Raw genomic sequence first — 16,687 nt, 5'->3', positions numbered from 1 at the left:
GTTTGGCAGGGAAGGTTAGGGTACTTGGATATGTGAAGCTTGAGAGTCCTGTGCGAAGGAGACATATAAGTGAAGATGTGGAGTGAGCATTTTGATGAGCCTGGAGTGCAGGGGAGGCTCCGGGGTGGAAGCATGCGGCGGGTGAAGGCATGGAACCCCACGGCTCGGATTCAAATCTCCGCTCCACTCTGGGCACCTGGGCAAAGCTTCTTCCCTTCTAACTTCCATACCCTCATCTGTGAAGCAGAGGTGGTTTAACTAATATCACAGGCCAGTTGGGAGGATAAAAGAAGACCATATATGTGAAGCATAATACAGCGCATAGTAGGCCAATCGATGTAAGCTGTCCTCTTCCCAACCCCCTTCTGGGTCGCCAGACTGTGGTGATGTGGGCATGCATTGCATGCCTGTAGTTAGGCCATCATCGAAACAGGTCAGGGAAGGTCTGGAACATCCGCATGTGGATCTGGGACTCCATCCTGTAGGCAGTGGGAAGCATTTGCATGGGGAGGTTTTGCGTAAAAAGAAGTTATGTTTGGAGGGGTTACAATGGGTTGGATGAGGAAATGGGGGGGAAGACTGGGAGCCGGGAGTGCGGCTTGGGTGTGTTCCAAAGCCCTGGAGGTGTGGTGTCAGGAGGGCCAGGCTGGTGGCCCTGGAGAGGGAGTTGGGTGCCAGGCATGCATGACGGAGGCCCACCCTCAGCCTCCAGAGTCAGCAGCACCCTGACAAGAGCACCCTTTCTGTGGATTCCTGAGGCTCCCTGAGGCCTGTCTCCCAGTTGCCTCCCTCGAGAACACAAAGGAGAGCCTGTCACTCGCTCACAGGGACCATCTCTGCTGCAGCAGTCTCCCCGCCTGGCCCCTGGTACCCACTTTGAGCAAAGTTTCCCAGTCACTCATTCTGTTCACGAGCTGCTGAAGCCTAAGACCCAGCTGTTTGCAGGGAAACCTGCTTCCCCAGAGCCCCCGAATCTTAATTCTCTTTGCCTGAAAGTGAATACATCTATTAGTGTTAAATGTCTCCCTTTCCCATTATATAATAGCTTTGGGCAAGTAATTAGCTCTCCCATGAGTGAAAGACAAAGAGTTGAGAATTCAATCTTATTCTCTGACTTGGATCAGAAATGAGGCTGGGGCAAATAATGAAAGGGAAGCCCCTTTGGGCCATTTTCCCTATGCGTGCTCCACACACACACACACACACTCACACACTCACACAAATGGGGAGGGAGGGAGCTTGGGGAAAGAGTAAGAGGGTGGGAGTGTTGCTTGTGGAGGACTAAAAAGAGAGAAATCAGTCTGACTTACCCACACTGGCAGTTTTTTTTTTCAATTCCCAGAAGTTGGAATTTTGTCATCCCTTGAGATAGATCTGGCCTACAGATGTGTTTTGTTTGGCCGACACAACTGTCTTAAAAATTTTGAACTTGTTTCCAACTTTTAAAATCAAGAGATTTCACATTAAAAATTGAATTTCAGCTTCCAAATTGCTTACTTCAGCAGCACTGGTAGGTCTTTTTCTTTCTAAATTGAGGTATGATTGACATATAACATATTAGTTTCAGGTGTGCAACATAATGATTCAATATTTGTATATATTACAAAATGATCAGCACAATAAGTCTAGTTAATATCCATCATTGTACATAGATACAAAAATTTTTGTGTGTGATGAGAACTTTTAAGATTTACTCTTAGCAACTTTCAAATATGCAACACAGTATTGTTAACTAGTCACCATGCTGTGCATTATTACATCCCCATGACTTATATATTTTATAAATGGAAGTTTGTATCTTTTGACCCCTTTAGCCCTTTCTTACCGTACCTCTAGCCCCCTGCCTCTGGTAACCATCAATCTGTTCTGTTTCTATGAGCTTGGTTTTTGTTTTTTAAGATTTCACATATGAGATAATATGGCATTTGTCTTTTTCTGTCTGACTAACTTCACTTAGCATAATGCCTTCAAAGTCCATCCATGTTGTCGCAAATGGCAAGATTTCATTAGTATTTATGGGTGAATAATACTCCATTTTGTGTGTGTGTGTGTGTGTGTGTGTGTGTGTGTGTGTCCTTTCCCTTATCTGTTTGTCCATTGATGGGTACTTAGGTTGCCTCCATATCTTAGCTATTGTAAATAATGCTACAATGAACATGGGAGTGTAGATACCTTTGCATTTGTGTTTTCAATTTCTTGGATAAATACCTAAAAGTGAAATTTCTGGATCATCTGGTAGGATCATATGGTACTGTATTTCCCCGAAAATAAGACCTAGCTGGACCATCAGCTCTAATGCATCTTTTGGAGCAACAATTAATATAAGACCTGGTCTTACATTACATTACCAGGTCTTATGTTATATAAGAGCTGGTATTATATTACATTACATTACATTACATTACATTACATTATATTATATTATATTATATTATATTATATTATTATATAAGACCTGGTCTTATATAATATGAAAATAAGACCGGATCTTAACTTTAATTTTTGCTCCAAAAGACGCATTAGAACTGATGATCCGGCTAGGTCTTATTTTCGGGGAAACACAGTAGCTCTATTTTTAATTTTTTGATGAACCACCATCCTATTTTCTATAGTAGCTGCACCATTTTACATTTCTACCAACAATGAAAAGGATTCCTTTTTCTGCACACCCTCGCCAACACTTAGTTGTTGTCGTTTTGATGATAGCCATTTTAACAGGTGTGAGGTGATATCTCATTGTGGTTTTGGTTTGCATTTCCCTCATGATTAGTGATGTTGAGCATATTTTTATGTACCTGTTGGTCATCTTTATGCCTTCTTTGGAAAATTGTCTATTTAGATTTTTCTGCCCGTTTTTAAATCAGATTGTTTATTTTTTTTTTGCTATTGAGTTGTATAAGTTCTTTATGTATTTTGGGTATGACTTGCTAATATTTTCTCCCATTCCATGGATTCCCTCCTCATTTTGTTGATGGTTTCCTTCGCTGTGCAGAAGACTTTTAGTTTGATGTAGTCCCAATTGTTCACTTTTGCTTTTGTTTCCTTTGTCATCATATCAGATCCAAAAAAATCATTGCCAAGACTGATTTCAAGGCACTTGCCACCCGTGTTTTCTTGGAGGAGTTTTATGTTTTCAGGTCTTAACATTCATGTCATTAATTCGAGTTAAATTTTGAATGTGGTGTAAGATAGTGGTCCAGTTTTCATTCTTTTGCATGTGCTGTCCAGTTCTCCCAATGCCATTATTGAAGAGACTCTGCCCATTGTATTTTCTTGGTTTCTTTGTTGTAAATTAATTGGCCATATATCTGTGGGTTTATTTCTGGGCTCTCTGTTCTGTTCCATTGATCTGTGTGTCTGTTTTTATGCCAATACCATATTGTTTTGATTACTATAGCTTTGTAATATATGTTGAAATCAAGAAGTGTAATGCTTCTCTAGCTTTATTCTTCTTTATCAAGATTGCTTTGGCTATTTAGGGTCTTTTGTAGTTCCATACAAATGTTAGGATTGTTTGTTCTATTTCTATGAAAAATGCCATTGGAATTTTTATAGGGATTGCATTGAATCTGTAGATTGATTTGGGAGTACAGACACTTTAGCAATATTAATTCTTCTAATCTATAAACATGCAATATCTTTGCATTTATTTGTGTCTTCAATTTCTTTCACCAATGTCTTGAAAGTTTTCAGTGTATAGGTCTTTTACCTCCTTGGTTAAATTTATTCCTAGGTATTTTATTCTTTTGGATGCAATTTTAAATGGGATTGTTTTCTTAATTTCTCTTTCTGATAGATAATTATTAGTGTACAGAAATGATTAATGTACAGAAATGCAACATATTTTTGTATATTGATTTTTATATCCTGCAACTTCACTGAGTTTGTTTATTAGTTCTAACAGTTTTTTTTTTTTGGTGTAATCTGTAAGGTTTTCTATATATAATATGTCATCTGCAAATAGTGACAGTTTTACTTCTTCCTTTCCAATTTAGATGTCTTTTATTTCTTGCCTAATTGCTTTTAGGCTGGTTTTCTTGAGACAATGATCAGCAAAGTCTGCAGGCTGCTGCACCCTTAAAACACTGCTCACCATAGTCCCCACCCAGCCTGACCTCCCTCATTTCCTCACCTGACTAGCATATGAGTTTGCAAGCCTGGTTTAAAATAGTATCAGACTGGGCAATTAATGAACTCAACGTGAGGAGCTGACTTGCTGTTTACCTAATTCAGAAATGAACTGAGAAAGAAAGAATGTGCGGGAAGTTAGATCAAAGGGAAATTGTGTAGTTATATAGACTGTTATAAGGGTATTGAGGCTCGCTTTCTTGTGGACCACTTTTATTCTTCTCCCATAAGTACATAGTTCACCGTCAGAAGGGAGCCCTCCCCTGCAAACCAGCTTGTGTTGCCTGGTTGGCTGAACTCGGTGGAGAACACTCCATCAGAGTCTCTGTGGGGTCCATCCTGGGGTCCATCCTGCTTCAAGTCAACTTCCATTAGTAACAAAGTCATGGACTCAGGAATTTTTGCAAGAAAGGGGTTCATTTTCTCTTCTTGCTCCCGACCCTTGCAAAAACAAAAATTCCGTGGTATACCCAGTGTCAACATTCTCATATGAAGACTGCCTTGCTTCCACTCAGTTTAATATGGGAGCTTAGGATGGAGGAGCTTTGTTAATTAGCAACAAAACAAAACAACAACTAAAAAGAAACGATTTTCAGACTTGCTTTGTTGAACAGCATGTCAAAAGTGCATGGTTTGTTTGTAAAAATGGTTTTTCATGTTTCTTATGTTCATCTTTCAAGTTCATGGCCATCGCCCATCACCACCTGAGAGTACTTAGCACTCAGGATAACTGAAAGGAAGAATAAATCCTGCTTGCTTTGAACACAACCCAGGGTTCACCGTCTGTTCCTGTACTGGCTAATGCTAATCAGCTCTTCCCCTCTCCTCCCCTCTTCTGTGCTTGTAAATCAAGAGGTCCCAGCATTAGTCAACACAAAAGAGATAATTAGTAAGTACAAGCTGCTACCTTCATAGATCACTCTGTGCCTCAGATTTAAGCTAAGCCAAGAAACTGGAGCAAGCACCATTACACAAGTATGAGTTGCTTTAGCAGAACCTTTTTTTTTTCTTTTCTTAACCAAGGCTTATGAGTCTGAACGTTTAAATCTATATTCTGTACCCTCTCCAGATGTTGTAAGGATAGCCGCGATACGAGGCCATAGGGAAGCCTTACTTAGGTATTTTATGAGGTTTTCTTTACCTGAACTCAAATGTGTCTTTGGAACTCCAAGGATTTGAAATAGCAATGGGTTTCTTAATGGTATAGTCTTGGGATTCAGATATTTTTAAATACGGTAACCCTCCTCACAAATGTGGCGGCAGAATAGGATGCCACCTTTTCCACTAGGATATGCTAGGTCCCCTCAGAAAGCCAGGGTTTGTGAGTTTGCCAGCCATTTGTCCAATTGGAAAATTCATTTCCTGCTCTGGCAGGGCACATGGTCAAGGGCAAGGGCACTGCTGAGACACTTTCCAGTCCAACTAAATAGTCGAGGAACTTCCTTCCCATGCGTTGCTAACCAAATACTGCTGGCTTGTATAGAAGTGTTCCACTCATGTATTTATGACTTGGGAGCTGCTCAAATGCATGCTGGCTTTTATTTTTTCCATCACACAGTGTTTCTTTCAATTTTTGAGTTTCCCATATCAACCACTTTGCTATTTTTAAGCAGAACAATTCTAATCCAAAGTAAGTAATCAGAAGAGTAAAACCTCATCAGTTCAAACAGGGAGCCTGAACCCTTTCGGTGAGAGAAAGACCAGCATTAGAAGCTGCTAGCTACACTCTGTGGCAAGAGTGTGGGATTGTATCATCAAAGTCCGTTTCTACTAATAGTAAAACCACATCTCAGCAAATCTAAGACGTCATAAGAAATATCACATTTTATGTACCAACAAGAAATTTTTAAAATCTGCCACTGGTTAAATTATCTCACTACCTTTAAAGATATCTCTGCCATGTGTGGATGGGTCACATTGTGTAGCTTTTGAAATCCATTCACACAAATGTGGTGACCTCTCCTGCCTTCTAGTTGTGTTGTTTGGCATGAAATAGGTCTATCCTTTTTAATGATCTCAGTAACAAAATCTAACACCACGTTTCATCTCTGTGGGGGGTAGGGGGAGTATCTTTCTTTCTAAGCAAATAAAGCATTTGCTTGCCTCTTGCAAGAAAATGTGGAATATCTGTCTTCCTTCTAACGATGAATATTTGTTTCACCAATATCAAATTTACATGCCACTGCTCTGTTTTTGAGACTTTCTATATATACAGTAACTTTTCATTTTAACACTGAATCATAATGTAATGTTTTCTAAGACATTTAATGGCAGTTAAACTCAATGGCATAGTATCGAGAAAGGATGCAACTCAATGGAAGTGACAAGTTGGATACCTGTGACCGTGTTTGCCATGCCCGGGTAGTGGCATCTGTGTGGTGACTGTGACTTGGCAACAGCAGCTATATAACCCCATTAATCACCCAAGCAATCTAACCTGAGAGATGTTAAAGTATGACTAAACTGGCATTTTAGAATGGATGGATTATGGAAGGAGCTACAATCTATTGAGAACTTACTGTCTATCTGGCCAGGTACTAAACTCTGGACAAGACTTAATGTCAGCCAGACCTCACAGCAGCCCAAGAGGTATGTGCAGATTAGGAACTTTAACCACGTTAACAAAATTGGCCCAGGTCACACCGCTAGGTAAGCTTCACAGCAAGGATTCTGAGCCAACAACAGGCCCTTCTAGCCACAGGCTCTATAGTTCTCGGGGCCATATAAATCCTGCTTGCATATTGACTGCAGACTGCCATTTGACTCTCAGATGGGTTATTTATTTAGCTCGTCACTTCTCAGCCTTTTGGCTGAGACCAAGTGTGTAAAATAGTTCAAACATATAAGATTTCTATAACGAATTGATAAAAATCATTTATAATATGCATATTCATTATATAAATAGCCACATTTTAAAAGGGCTCACCCATATTATTTCTGCCTTCACAACAACTGTGGAGGCCAGTGTGGCTGTCTGTGGCTATTTCCTTACCAAAGCACAATGAGATAGTTAAATCATCATTTTCTGACCCAAACCCTACCTAAGAGCTGAAACAACTTGCCCAATGACACATGGAAGTATATTCATAGCAAAATATGGACCTAGATCAACTCAAATCTTGGTCTCATGGCCCTTGGACCTGCTCCTTAACACAGATGGTGAATGGGTATAGACCATTATGGTATGTTTTCTTTTTTCTAAAGACTGTGGATGTTGTTTTACTCTCCCAGTATTAGAAGACATGACAATGAATGAAATTTTCCATTACGTAGGAGCCCCAGGCCCTCATCCTGGCCACTCTGAGACCAGCCTAGAGGTAGATAAGGAAAGTCGGCGAGCCTGCCTCTCGAGAACAGTGGTGCTGAGTAAACTCCTGTGGCTTTGTGGTGATGTTGACTCTGTTTCCATGGATAGTTAAATATGGAATCTGGGAGGAGCTTTGAATTTATGTTCAGTGCTTTGGGAGCTAAACCCAAAAGAGAGGACTGAGTGAGTGACTAAGCACTTTCATGGTCAAAGTAAACAGCAGCAAGAAGGAATTACTAAGTCCAAATCCTGAAGATCGCCAGCCTCAAGCCTTAATCTCATAGATGCCATGACAGCTTTCATTACTTTGCATTCCAGGGGCCAGTGTAGAGATTGCTTTAAGAGAATGCAGTAAACATCTTTTAAAAAGTGTTTTCTCGAATTATCGGTTCATTTGGTTGGCAAGCGTATATGAGTATATACATATGAAAAGGGAGGTGGATATCGGGGTGAGCAAATCAAGCCCCATGTAGCAAGCATGCCTATGTGAAGAAGCCTGGTTATTCATACACAAAGCCAAAGCCATTTCTCACGTTCACTGATTTTGTTACAGCTGTAAAGGTGCCTCCCACTATGGCCTGACCAAAGACAGGAAGAGGCGCTCTCAGGATGGCTGTCCAGATGGCTGTGCAAGCCTTACAGCAACGGCACTCACCCCAGAGGTTTCTGCAGCTGCCACCATCTCCTTAACGACAGACGAGCCTGGCCTAGACAACCCTGCCTATGTGTCCACAGCAGAGGATGGTCAGCCAGCAAACAGTCCATCGGACTTTGGCCGGGGCAACCGAACCAGGGGTGAGTCAAATGGCTGGTTGTCTGGGAATGGGCTCTTCGCTTTGAGATAGCCCTCTGTGGAATACTCAGGGTGGAAAGTTCTCGAAATGTTGTGTTGTTGTTGTTTTAAGGAGAAATCACTCTGGTAGTTTTGGCAGCAACCTAAGTCCAATTCTCCAAAGTGAAATGAAACCATGAGTACCTCAGATCATTAAAAATGTGTGTAATCTGCCTTGGTGAAAGGGGTTGAAGCTAGACCTAATTCATCACTCCTGCAATGTCAGTGCTTTCCCGTCCGTGCTGCTCAGGAAAAGTGCTCTTATATTCAGTCCATCCCAGGAAGAAAGAAAAGCAGATTTTTAAATAAGCCATATATATTTCGTTGTAGAAAATTTAGAAAATATACATAAGCAAATTCTGTCACCCTACCATCTAGAGGTAATCACTGTTCATGTTTTATTGTACATATCTTACCAGATGTGTGCATAAAAGAGGATTTCTGTGAATGTGTAGCTACTGTTCCTTACTTCTCTCTTTTCCTCAGCACGGCCCTTTGAGCGATCCTCTATCAGAAGCAGATCTTTTAAAAAAATAAATCGAGCTTTGAGTGTTCTTCGAAGGACAAAGAGTGGAAGTGTAGTTGCCAACCAAGCTGACCAGGGTAGAGAAAATTCTGAAAACACGACTGCCCCTGAAGGTAACAGAATTCTCTGCAGGCTGGGAATGGGCTGGCCCTCCAGAATGACTTCAGAGGTGATGGCAACTTAACCCCCACTCACTTTCTATGACAACTCTCTTCCCAAGGGTATAAAATAGTTCTGATCTTGATTAGCCTACTTCTCACATTAGTAACTACAGGCAGAAAGTATAGTTATCTGTTTACAAAGACTGAGGGAAAAGGTGTTACCTTCAGGTACTAGTTTAATGCATATAAAGAACAATTATAGTTGATAAGTGAAAGGCAGTTAGAACAATGCTGGTGCAAGAAGCCCATGTTGTTCAAGGGTGAACTGTCAATGTTATATAAGTATTTATTCTTATCATGACTATGGCGTGTGGTTCTGAGTGTTTTCCATGCATTAACTCATGTAATCCTCACAACTTGATGAAATCGCTGTTGTTATTATCCCTGTTTTATAGGTGAGGAAACTGAAGCATAGGGAGGTTCCTCAGCTTGCCCCAAATTACCTTGCTAGATGTTGAATCAGGTAATGTGGCTCTAGAATCCATGCGGAATTGTTATTGGATCTTAGATCCTGTGTATTTTCCCCAGTATAAATGGAGCTGAGGAAACACTGTTCTGTTTCCTTCATTTTATATTAGAACTTTGGGGCACTAATAATAGCTACCCAAAAAAAAAAAAAAAAAAAAAATTGAACTTTTCCTGTGTCTCAGGTAGTGTTCTAAGCCATTTAGATATCACAACAATGCTAAGGGATTATCATGTGCATTTTACAAATGGGGAAATTGAGACCAAGAGAGATTAGGTAACTAGCCCAAAGTCACCCAGCTAGAAAATGGCAGACCTAGGATTTTAACTCGGGTCCTCTGGCTTCAGAGCCCTTTCTCTTAACCACTGGTCAAACCACTGTCCTTAGAATGCCTTTAGAGAATTTAGAGCAGTCTTATAAGACCTCTTCTTGCTTACTTAGTACCTCTCACCCTGTATACACACACTCACACATGCACACATACACAGATTTTTTGCTCTAACTATGCTGAACTTATTACAGCCCTGTGAATACTGTCTTTTGCTCACTTCCATGCTGTTGTCCGGCCTGCATTGCCACTCTCCTTTAGTTCTAATGCCTCCTCCCAGGTTCAGCATAGGCTTTGCCTCCTCCTGGAAGCCTTCCCTGATTCCCTCAGTCCCCCATTCCTTCGTATTCTTGAAGCACCTTTATCTCTATTATAGCAACAATCATCTTTAATTGTAACTATACCTATAAAGATAAGGGTTCTTTTTCTGAGTCTTTGTATTCTCAAGGCCAAACACAAACTCTGGTGCATAATAGTGTTTGCTGAATGTTTGTGCAATGATTAAGTGAAAGGATCAGAACTTCCTTTCTGCCAGTCTTCCCTTATTAAAACCTCCTTAATTATACTCTGTATACAGTTTTCTCCTGACTGAATGATTTATTTGCATGTTTATTGCAGAAACTATTTTAATAAGAGATTAGTATGAGTAAGACACTAACCTAGACTATAGTTTTATATAAAGACTACAAAAGCCAGTCCTGGCTTCACTCAAGACTAAAATAGAATAAAATGCCAAAGAATGAGGTATAAATAAATGACAGTGGCAGCCATAGGGAGAGCTGCATCACTTCCAAGTAGAGCAATGTAATCCATGTTTAAGGAATGGTTTACGATCTGGATGGGCATTGAGATCTTGACTGCGTTGGAAAGTAGAGGGAGATAAGGTTAAGGTCAGATTAGAGAGGGTCCTGGATGTCATTTAGGAGTCTGGACTTGATTGGGAGCAGTGAATTTACTTGAAAGCTTTTGTGTAAAGTTATTGTAGGATTGGAGCTGTGTTTCAGGAAAATGAAGACAGCAGCCGTGTTATACGTGCAGGGGGCTTAGAGTAGGGGAGAATGGATTTCCTTCGATGCTCCAGGAACCTATTACTCTGGAATAGGCTGAGGTGTTTAAATTCAGCGGGGCTGGTAGTGACGCCTGGTGAACTCTCACGGTATGGTTCATCCATCCTTTTTTATATCAGTAAAGAGACTGGCTCTACTATTTATCAGCTGCATGACGTTGGCCAGATTACGTAACTTCTCTAAGCTTCAGTGTTTCATCATCTAAAAAAACAGGGGTAATAATAATCTGTTTCATAGGATTGTTAGGACTAGACAAAAAATTGTGCACGCAAATTGTTTAGCTCAACACCCAGCGTATAATAAACTCTTAGTAAATAACATTGTATGCTGTAGTCCTTGAGTGAAGACAGAATATTGAACCATTTCATTTCTTTCCAGAACAAGACAAGTTTGGCAGTGTAAACATTACTTTAACTCTTCACTAGGGCCTCACTGGTGTGGCTGTCATTAGTATCATTTACAAGTGTGACTGGGTATGTCTTTTGGACTATCAAATCAAAAATCCTTCCTTGAGTGGTTTAGGTTTGGGAGTATGGTTTTTGTAAATCTGTTGGGAGGGAGGGTGGAAAGGGAGTGGGGAGGAGAGAGAAAATCTGCAGCTTTGATGATTATTTCCAAATCCTTTTTTGCTCGGAATAATTTTTTTTAATTTCCATTCCCTTGTCACCAGACCTGTTACAACAAATGTTTGTGGTATACCCTACTTAATGTAATCAGACTAGTTTAAACATTAATTGAACTCAATCACCCCAGTGCTATTAGCACCAGGAACTGACAGATTAAGACGGCTGCCCACAGCCTCATAGCAAAGCGAATCGCTGACTTTAAATTAAATCCCAGTGAAGGTTAAGGACCCACATTTACAATGCCTTTGGCTTCCTCTGGCTGCTAAATTGCTTTGTTTATCATGTTCTACAATACTTAGAAATAACTTTAATTCTTTCTGTATTATTCCTAGAGAGTTGAGTACTCATTAATGAACTCAGTTCGTTAGGGAAAAAGGACTGAGGTCATGGGTTTTGAAAAGAGTCACAAAGAGTGTATTATGCAGAACCAGGCTTGTCGTCTTCCCAAAAGACATCATTAAGAAGAATCTGAGGGTAGAGGCAGCTGCCAGCAGCTATAGGACACAGAAGCATCTCCACATTCCACATTCAAACTCAAGCCTCAAGCAACTCAGGAGGGGTGTTTCTTCCACCAAACTAGGTGTAGTTTGGCCGGCGTTTAATGGTGACCCTCTGCATACTTCTATTCAAACTGAGGTAGAGAACAGCGCCAGTCAGTGCTACTTGCTGAAGGTGTATAGGACAGGTCCCCTGTGGGACTGTCCCCTGGCTGTGAACCCCTGGCTTCAGGGAAACCTGAGGGATGTGACAGGCGGCCGGGTCATGACAAGCTTCAGTTCTGACCTGGCTCTGAGGGCCACCTAACTTTGCGACCTCCAATCAGTCAGATCACCCCTCTGAGCTCAAGTATCCTCACCTGTAAAATAAAGGTTTGACTTGCTATCAAGCTGCACAACTACTAGAGCAGGTCTTCTGTGTGGGGGCATGGTGGGTGGCAGTGGGGAGGGCATGAACTATTTCATGGGAAAGAAGAGTCCTCAGTTAAAAGATAAAGTTTAAAAACACCAGCCTAGAGGATCTCTGAGTGTCCTATCAGTGATTCAGTTTAGTGATTCAGTGAATCACTAATAGTGAATTAGTGATTCAGGCAGATCAGGGACAAACCTCTAAAAGCTACCACCCAGGCCTGGGCCCCTTTTCTTGATCATGAATCAGTCTGTTTGATTTCCTTTATCGACAACAGTGTCTGGTAGAGAGGACTGGTGAGTCCCTATGCCTGAAAAGCAGGAACTTTCAGGAAGAAATCTTCAAAATGATCTGAAAGGACGAAAGAGCAAGTTATTATATTTTATCCCTTGATAAGTAAGTGACAAAACTGCAGTCCATTCTGTAAAAACCAGTCATTCCTTCATGTAAACATCATGAAGTGTCCTGTGTGTGGAGATCTACAGAATAGCCAGAAATTATGTCCTGAAGGGTCTTAGGGACCAATGGGGGATGGAAGAAGCAGGCATGAATAATAATAATAGACGGTTGAGTGCCGTGAGAAATAGAGAGAAAGCTTTATGAGAAATGGGATGTTTAGAGAGAGCAGGGAGAGATGGATCAGGGCAGAGTTTAATTGGAAGGGATCATTTCATGCAGGCCTTGAAGAAAAAACTGGGTTTAGTCCTAGAATGAAAAACATTCCAGGCAGAGAAACTTATGCTGGCACGGAGGCAGGAAAATGGAAAACATGTATGAGGAACAATGCATAGTTTAGTTTGGCTGAAACCAAAGTTTGGCAAAAAAAAAAAAGAGTGGTTGGAACTGTGCGTTGGGTGGGCGTCTTAAATAAATACCGTCTTGGTCCATTTTAGTCTTTCCAAGGTTGTATCACCTGATTCCAGACGGTGAAATTACCAGCATTAGGATCAATCGAGTGGATCCCAGTGAAAGCCTCTCCATTAGGCTTGTGGGAGGCAGCGAAACCCCGCTGGTCCATATCATTATCCAACACATTTATCGTGATGGGGTGATTGCCAGAGACGGCCGGCTCCTGCCAGGAGACATCATATTAAAGGTAGAGACTGTGGCGGTGGGGTCATGAAAAGGGGATTAATAAAAATCACTTTAGAGCACATTATTGGATGGGTGGATAGATGCCTGGGTGGATGGATGGAGGAAATACTAAAATAAATGTGGAGTAGTCACTTTCCATAGTTACTATGTTGTTATGCCCTTCATCTGAGATTTATACTTTAATTGAGATAGGCTTTTGTCCCTCTGTCTTTCTCATTCTTTCACTCTCTCGCTATACGTAAATATGTCTTTCTGTCTCTATCATTTTGTCTCCGTCTTCACCTCTTCCTCTTTCTTCTCCCCTCTGGCTTCTTCTATCCTCTCCCCTTCCATTTCTCTACCTCCTCCATTTCTCCTCTCTCTTCCTTCTCCTCCTCCTCTCTCTTCTTTCTACTCTGTCCTCCTACTTTAAGTAACAATAACATACAATGATGTAAAACTGGAGCATATCTTAAATTGTTTTTACAGTAGATTAATGGAACATTTTGTATTTTATTTAGTCACTCTCATTCGCACACTACTCTAAAGTAAATTTCCTGTAGCTTAATGGCCCTCCGTGAAAAACAGTAATCCCTAAGCTATCCCCGCCAACCCCCAGACATTCCAGGGGAGACAGCTGGTGGCACAGAATACCGTGGGCAATACTCTCCTGTGAGGGGAAGGGCATAAGGGGGGAATTTTCAGAAGAGAAAGGATAAAGAACAAGTTGTTTATCAGACAGAAGTCAAGCATGTGCCAAAAGTGACAAGAAATCCCTCCCTGGTCATATATTTCCTGTCTGATATTCAGATGACAGTTTCACCCCATTACTTCTCTGAGGAGCCAGCTCCTGACACATCATGAGCTGTTTCTTTGGCAACAAGTTCTTATTCTTTGGAATAAGAGGAGAAGAAAGAATTTAAAGGAGTTATCATAGAAACATTGAAATTCCCATTGGCCTTTGAGGGTGGGACCCATCAATCTCAAGGGACAGTCAGTGGTGCGATCGGTGACACACTACATGGTGTCCTCCTAGTTCTGGTGGAAACTATGCTGCCTGGGAGAGTTACATAATACAACATTTTGATTCTTATGGCCTTCAATTGGCTCTTGCAAACAAAAGAGCTGCCAAGACTGTTTAGCAGGCGACCCTGACCTTCTCTTGGCCTGGATGTGATGGGGGAAAGCAGACACAGGATAAGGTGACAGAGCAGAGCAAGGTCTTTAAGCTCCCTAGTGGCGCAGACAAATGTGGAGCCTTGTCTGTTCAGGAAGGAGCCTCTGTCTATCCCTGTAGAGGCGGCAGAGAACCGGCAACTGTGCGCTGCAGGAAGACCTTTAAAATCTCCCTGCAAAGCTCTTCTAACAGTTGGCTGCAAGTACAAGAGCTCTTACCAAACCAGAGAAATTCAAGAAGGTCGGTTCTTTTCTGTGGGGCCTCCCTCCTTAAGCACAGAGTGTAGGGCTGCTGTGAGATTGTTTTCTTCCAGAGCAGTGCCGACCACTAGGGGCTATAGCCTTCAGGCTGGGCCTGATTAGCCAGGCAGGGTAATTAAAAGCAGAAAGCCCATGCAGATCAGTCCCGCAGGTCTTTAATGAGGCACAAATGAGAGGGCTGAGCTTGAGGACATTTAAGTAGCATCATAAAGTGATCCAGCCTTTCAATAAAAGGCCTGGAAACTTCTATTCACAATTTGTTTGAAATTGCAGAGATTTTTTTTTCTTTTTTGAGAACATGCGTAAAAGACCTTTCAATCAACCCCCATGAAACCTGATTCTCTCTCTCTCTCTCTCTCTCTCTCTCTCTCTCTCTCTCTCTCTCTCTCTCTCTCACACACACACACACACACACAGAGAGAGAGAGAGAGAGAGAGAGAGAGAGAGAGAGAGAGAGAGAGAGAGAGAGAGAGAGAGAGAGAGAGAGAGAGAGAGTAGTGAGCGCTTTAAATTCTAATATGGGTGACCCAGGGAGAAAAATTCATTTGGAGATTTTTGGAAGGAAAATGTCAACTCAGTCTTAACTAAACAGTGCTTTAATGTAATCATTTGAGCTCAAAGGAAAATTTTTTCTCTTTCGCATTTTTCTATATTTTCTTCCTTTTCTCCATCCCTACCCCCAACTGAAGAAACAAATTTGGCAAGAGAAATGAAAGTTAGGATTGTGTAAATAAATTGGGGGGTGGGTGGTGGTGCTATGTAAGGACAAGATTGAAAAAAGATGGTATCCACTGAGAGACCTGAAAAGATGGTGCAGGTGACACTCAAAGAAGGGTGTGAAATAATGTTCAAAGACGGGTATATTTGGACACCGGATAAGCTGACAGAGTAGAGTGGCCTTAGGGAAGAGTCTTGGTGATTCTGTGGGCCTGGGCATTCTAGGAAGAGTTGTGGCAGGTAGAGCTGACAGTTGGGTCCCCTCCCCCAGGTCAACGGGATGGACATCAGCAACGTACCTCACAACTACGCCTTGCGCCTCCTGCAGCAGCCCTGCCAAGTGCTGCGGCTGACTGTGCTGCGTGAGCAGAAATTCCGAAGCAGGAACAACGGGCAGGCACTGGACAACTGTGGAACCCGGGAAGACAGTTTCCAGGTGATTCTCAACAAAAGCAGTCCTGAGGAGCAGCTTGGAATAAAACTGGTGCGCAAGGTGGACGAACCTGGGGTGTTCATTTTCAACGTGTTGGATGGTGGTGTGGCGGCCCGACACGGTCAGCTGGAGGAGAACGATCGTGTGTTAGCCATCAATGGACATGATCTTCGATACGGCAGCCCAGAAAGTGCCGCTCATCTGATTCAGGTAGGTCACAGATCATTCTAAGGTCCTGGTCAGAAACTCTCAGCATGAGCAGGAATGCCCATCACCCTGACCTGCTTACTACCACACGTGTCATACAGGGCCTCCCATTCGAGGACTCAAGGTCGAAGGGCAGGTAAGAACACTATTCAAGCAAATGATGTGTCTTGGGGTCGTGGGCACTCCCTAGGTGTTGCCAGCCATGTAATCTGAGGTGAGTGAACACGTTGGGCTCTGTGCTGCAAGTTCACCGGGTTAAGCTCACTCAAGTTCAGCAGGGTTGTGCCATCCTGTATGCGGTATGTTAGTTGCAGGTCCAGGGGTCATTCAGATACATTCTGAACACATCTGAGACATCCTATTGTACGAACTGCTATAAGAAGCTGCACCATGTGCCCTCCAGGGGTCTTATGGACAGCGACAACTGTAGGATTGGCTAAAGCTAAGCTTTATCTCCATGGCTACGTCCAGG

The 16,687-nt window shown here is 42.0% G+C and overlaps 1 protein-coding gene across 3 annotated transcripts in view; it reads left to right on the top strand.

Annotated features, from left to right (window-relative positions):
• The window catches only part of LNX1 (ligand of numb-protein X 1), a 110,379-nt gene that overhangs the window by 70,451 nt on the left and 23,241 nt on the right, over positions 1 to 16,687 (top strand). For 2 of the 3 annotated variants that reach the window (XM_033105557.1, XM_033105555.1), the window contains 4 exons: positions 7,989 to 8,230; positions 8,754 to 8,906; positions 13,241 to 13,443; positions 15,847 to 16,218. In XM_033105557.1, the coding sequence (XP_032961448.1) occupies positions 7,989 to 8,230; positions 8,754 to 8,906; positions 13,241 to 13,443; positions 15,847 to 16,218 (970 nt within the window). The remainder of the gene's footprint in view (positions 1 to 7,988; positions 8,231 to 8,753; positions 8,907 to 13,240; positions 13,444 to 15,846; positions 16,219 to 16,687) is intronic. The other variant, XM_033105556.1, reaches the window with a different exon arrangement.

Source organism: Rhinolophus ferrumequinum, chromosome 5, assembly GCF_004115265.2.
Source record: "Rhinolophus ferrumequinum isolate MPI-CBG mRhiFer1 chromosome 5, mRhiFer1_v1.p, whole genome shotgun sequence".
Lineage (NCBI taxonomy): Eukaryota > Metazoa > Chordata > Mammalia > Chiroptera > Rhinolophidae > Rhinolophus > Rhinolophus ferrumequinum.
This window is presented reverse-complemented; position numbering and strand designations above follow the sequence as displayed.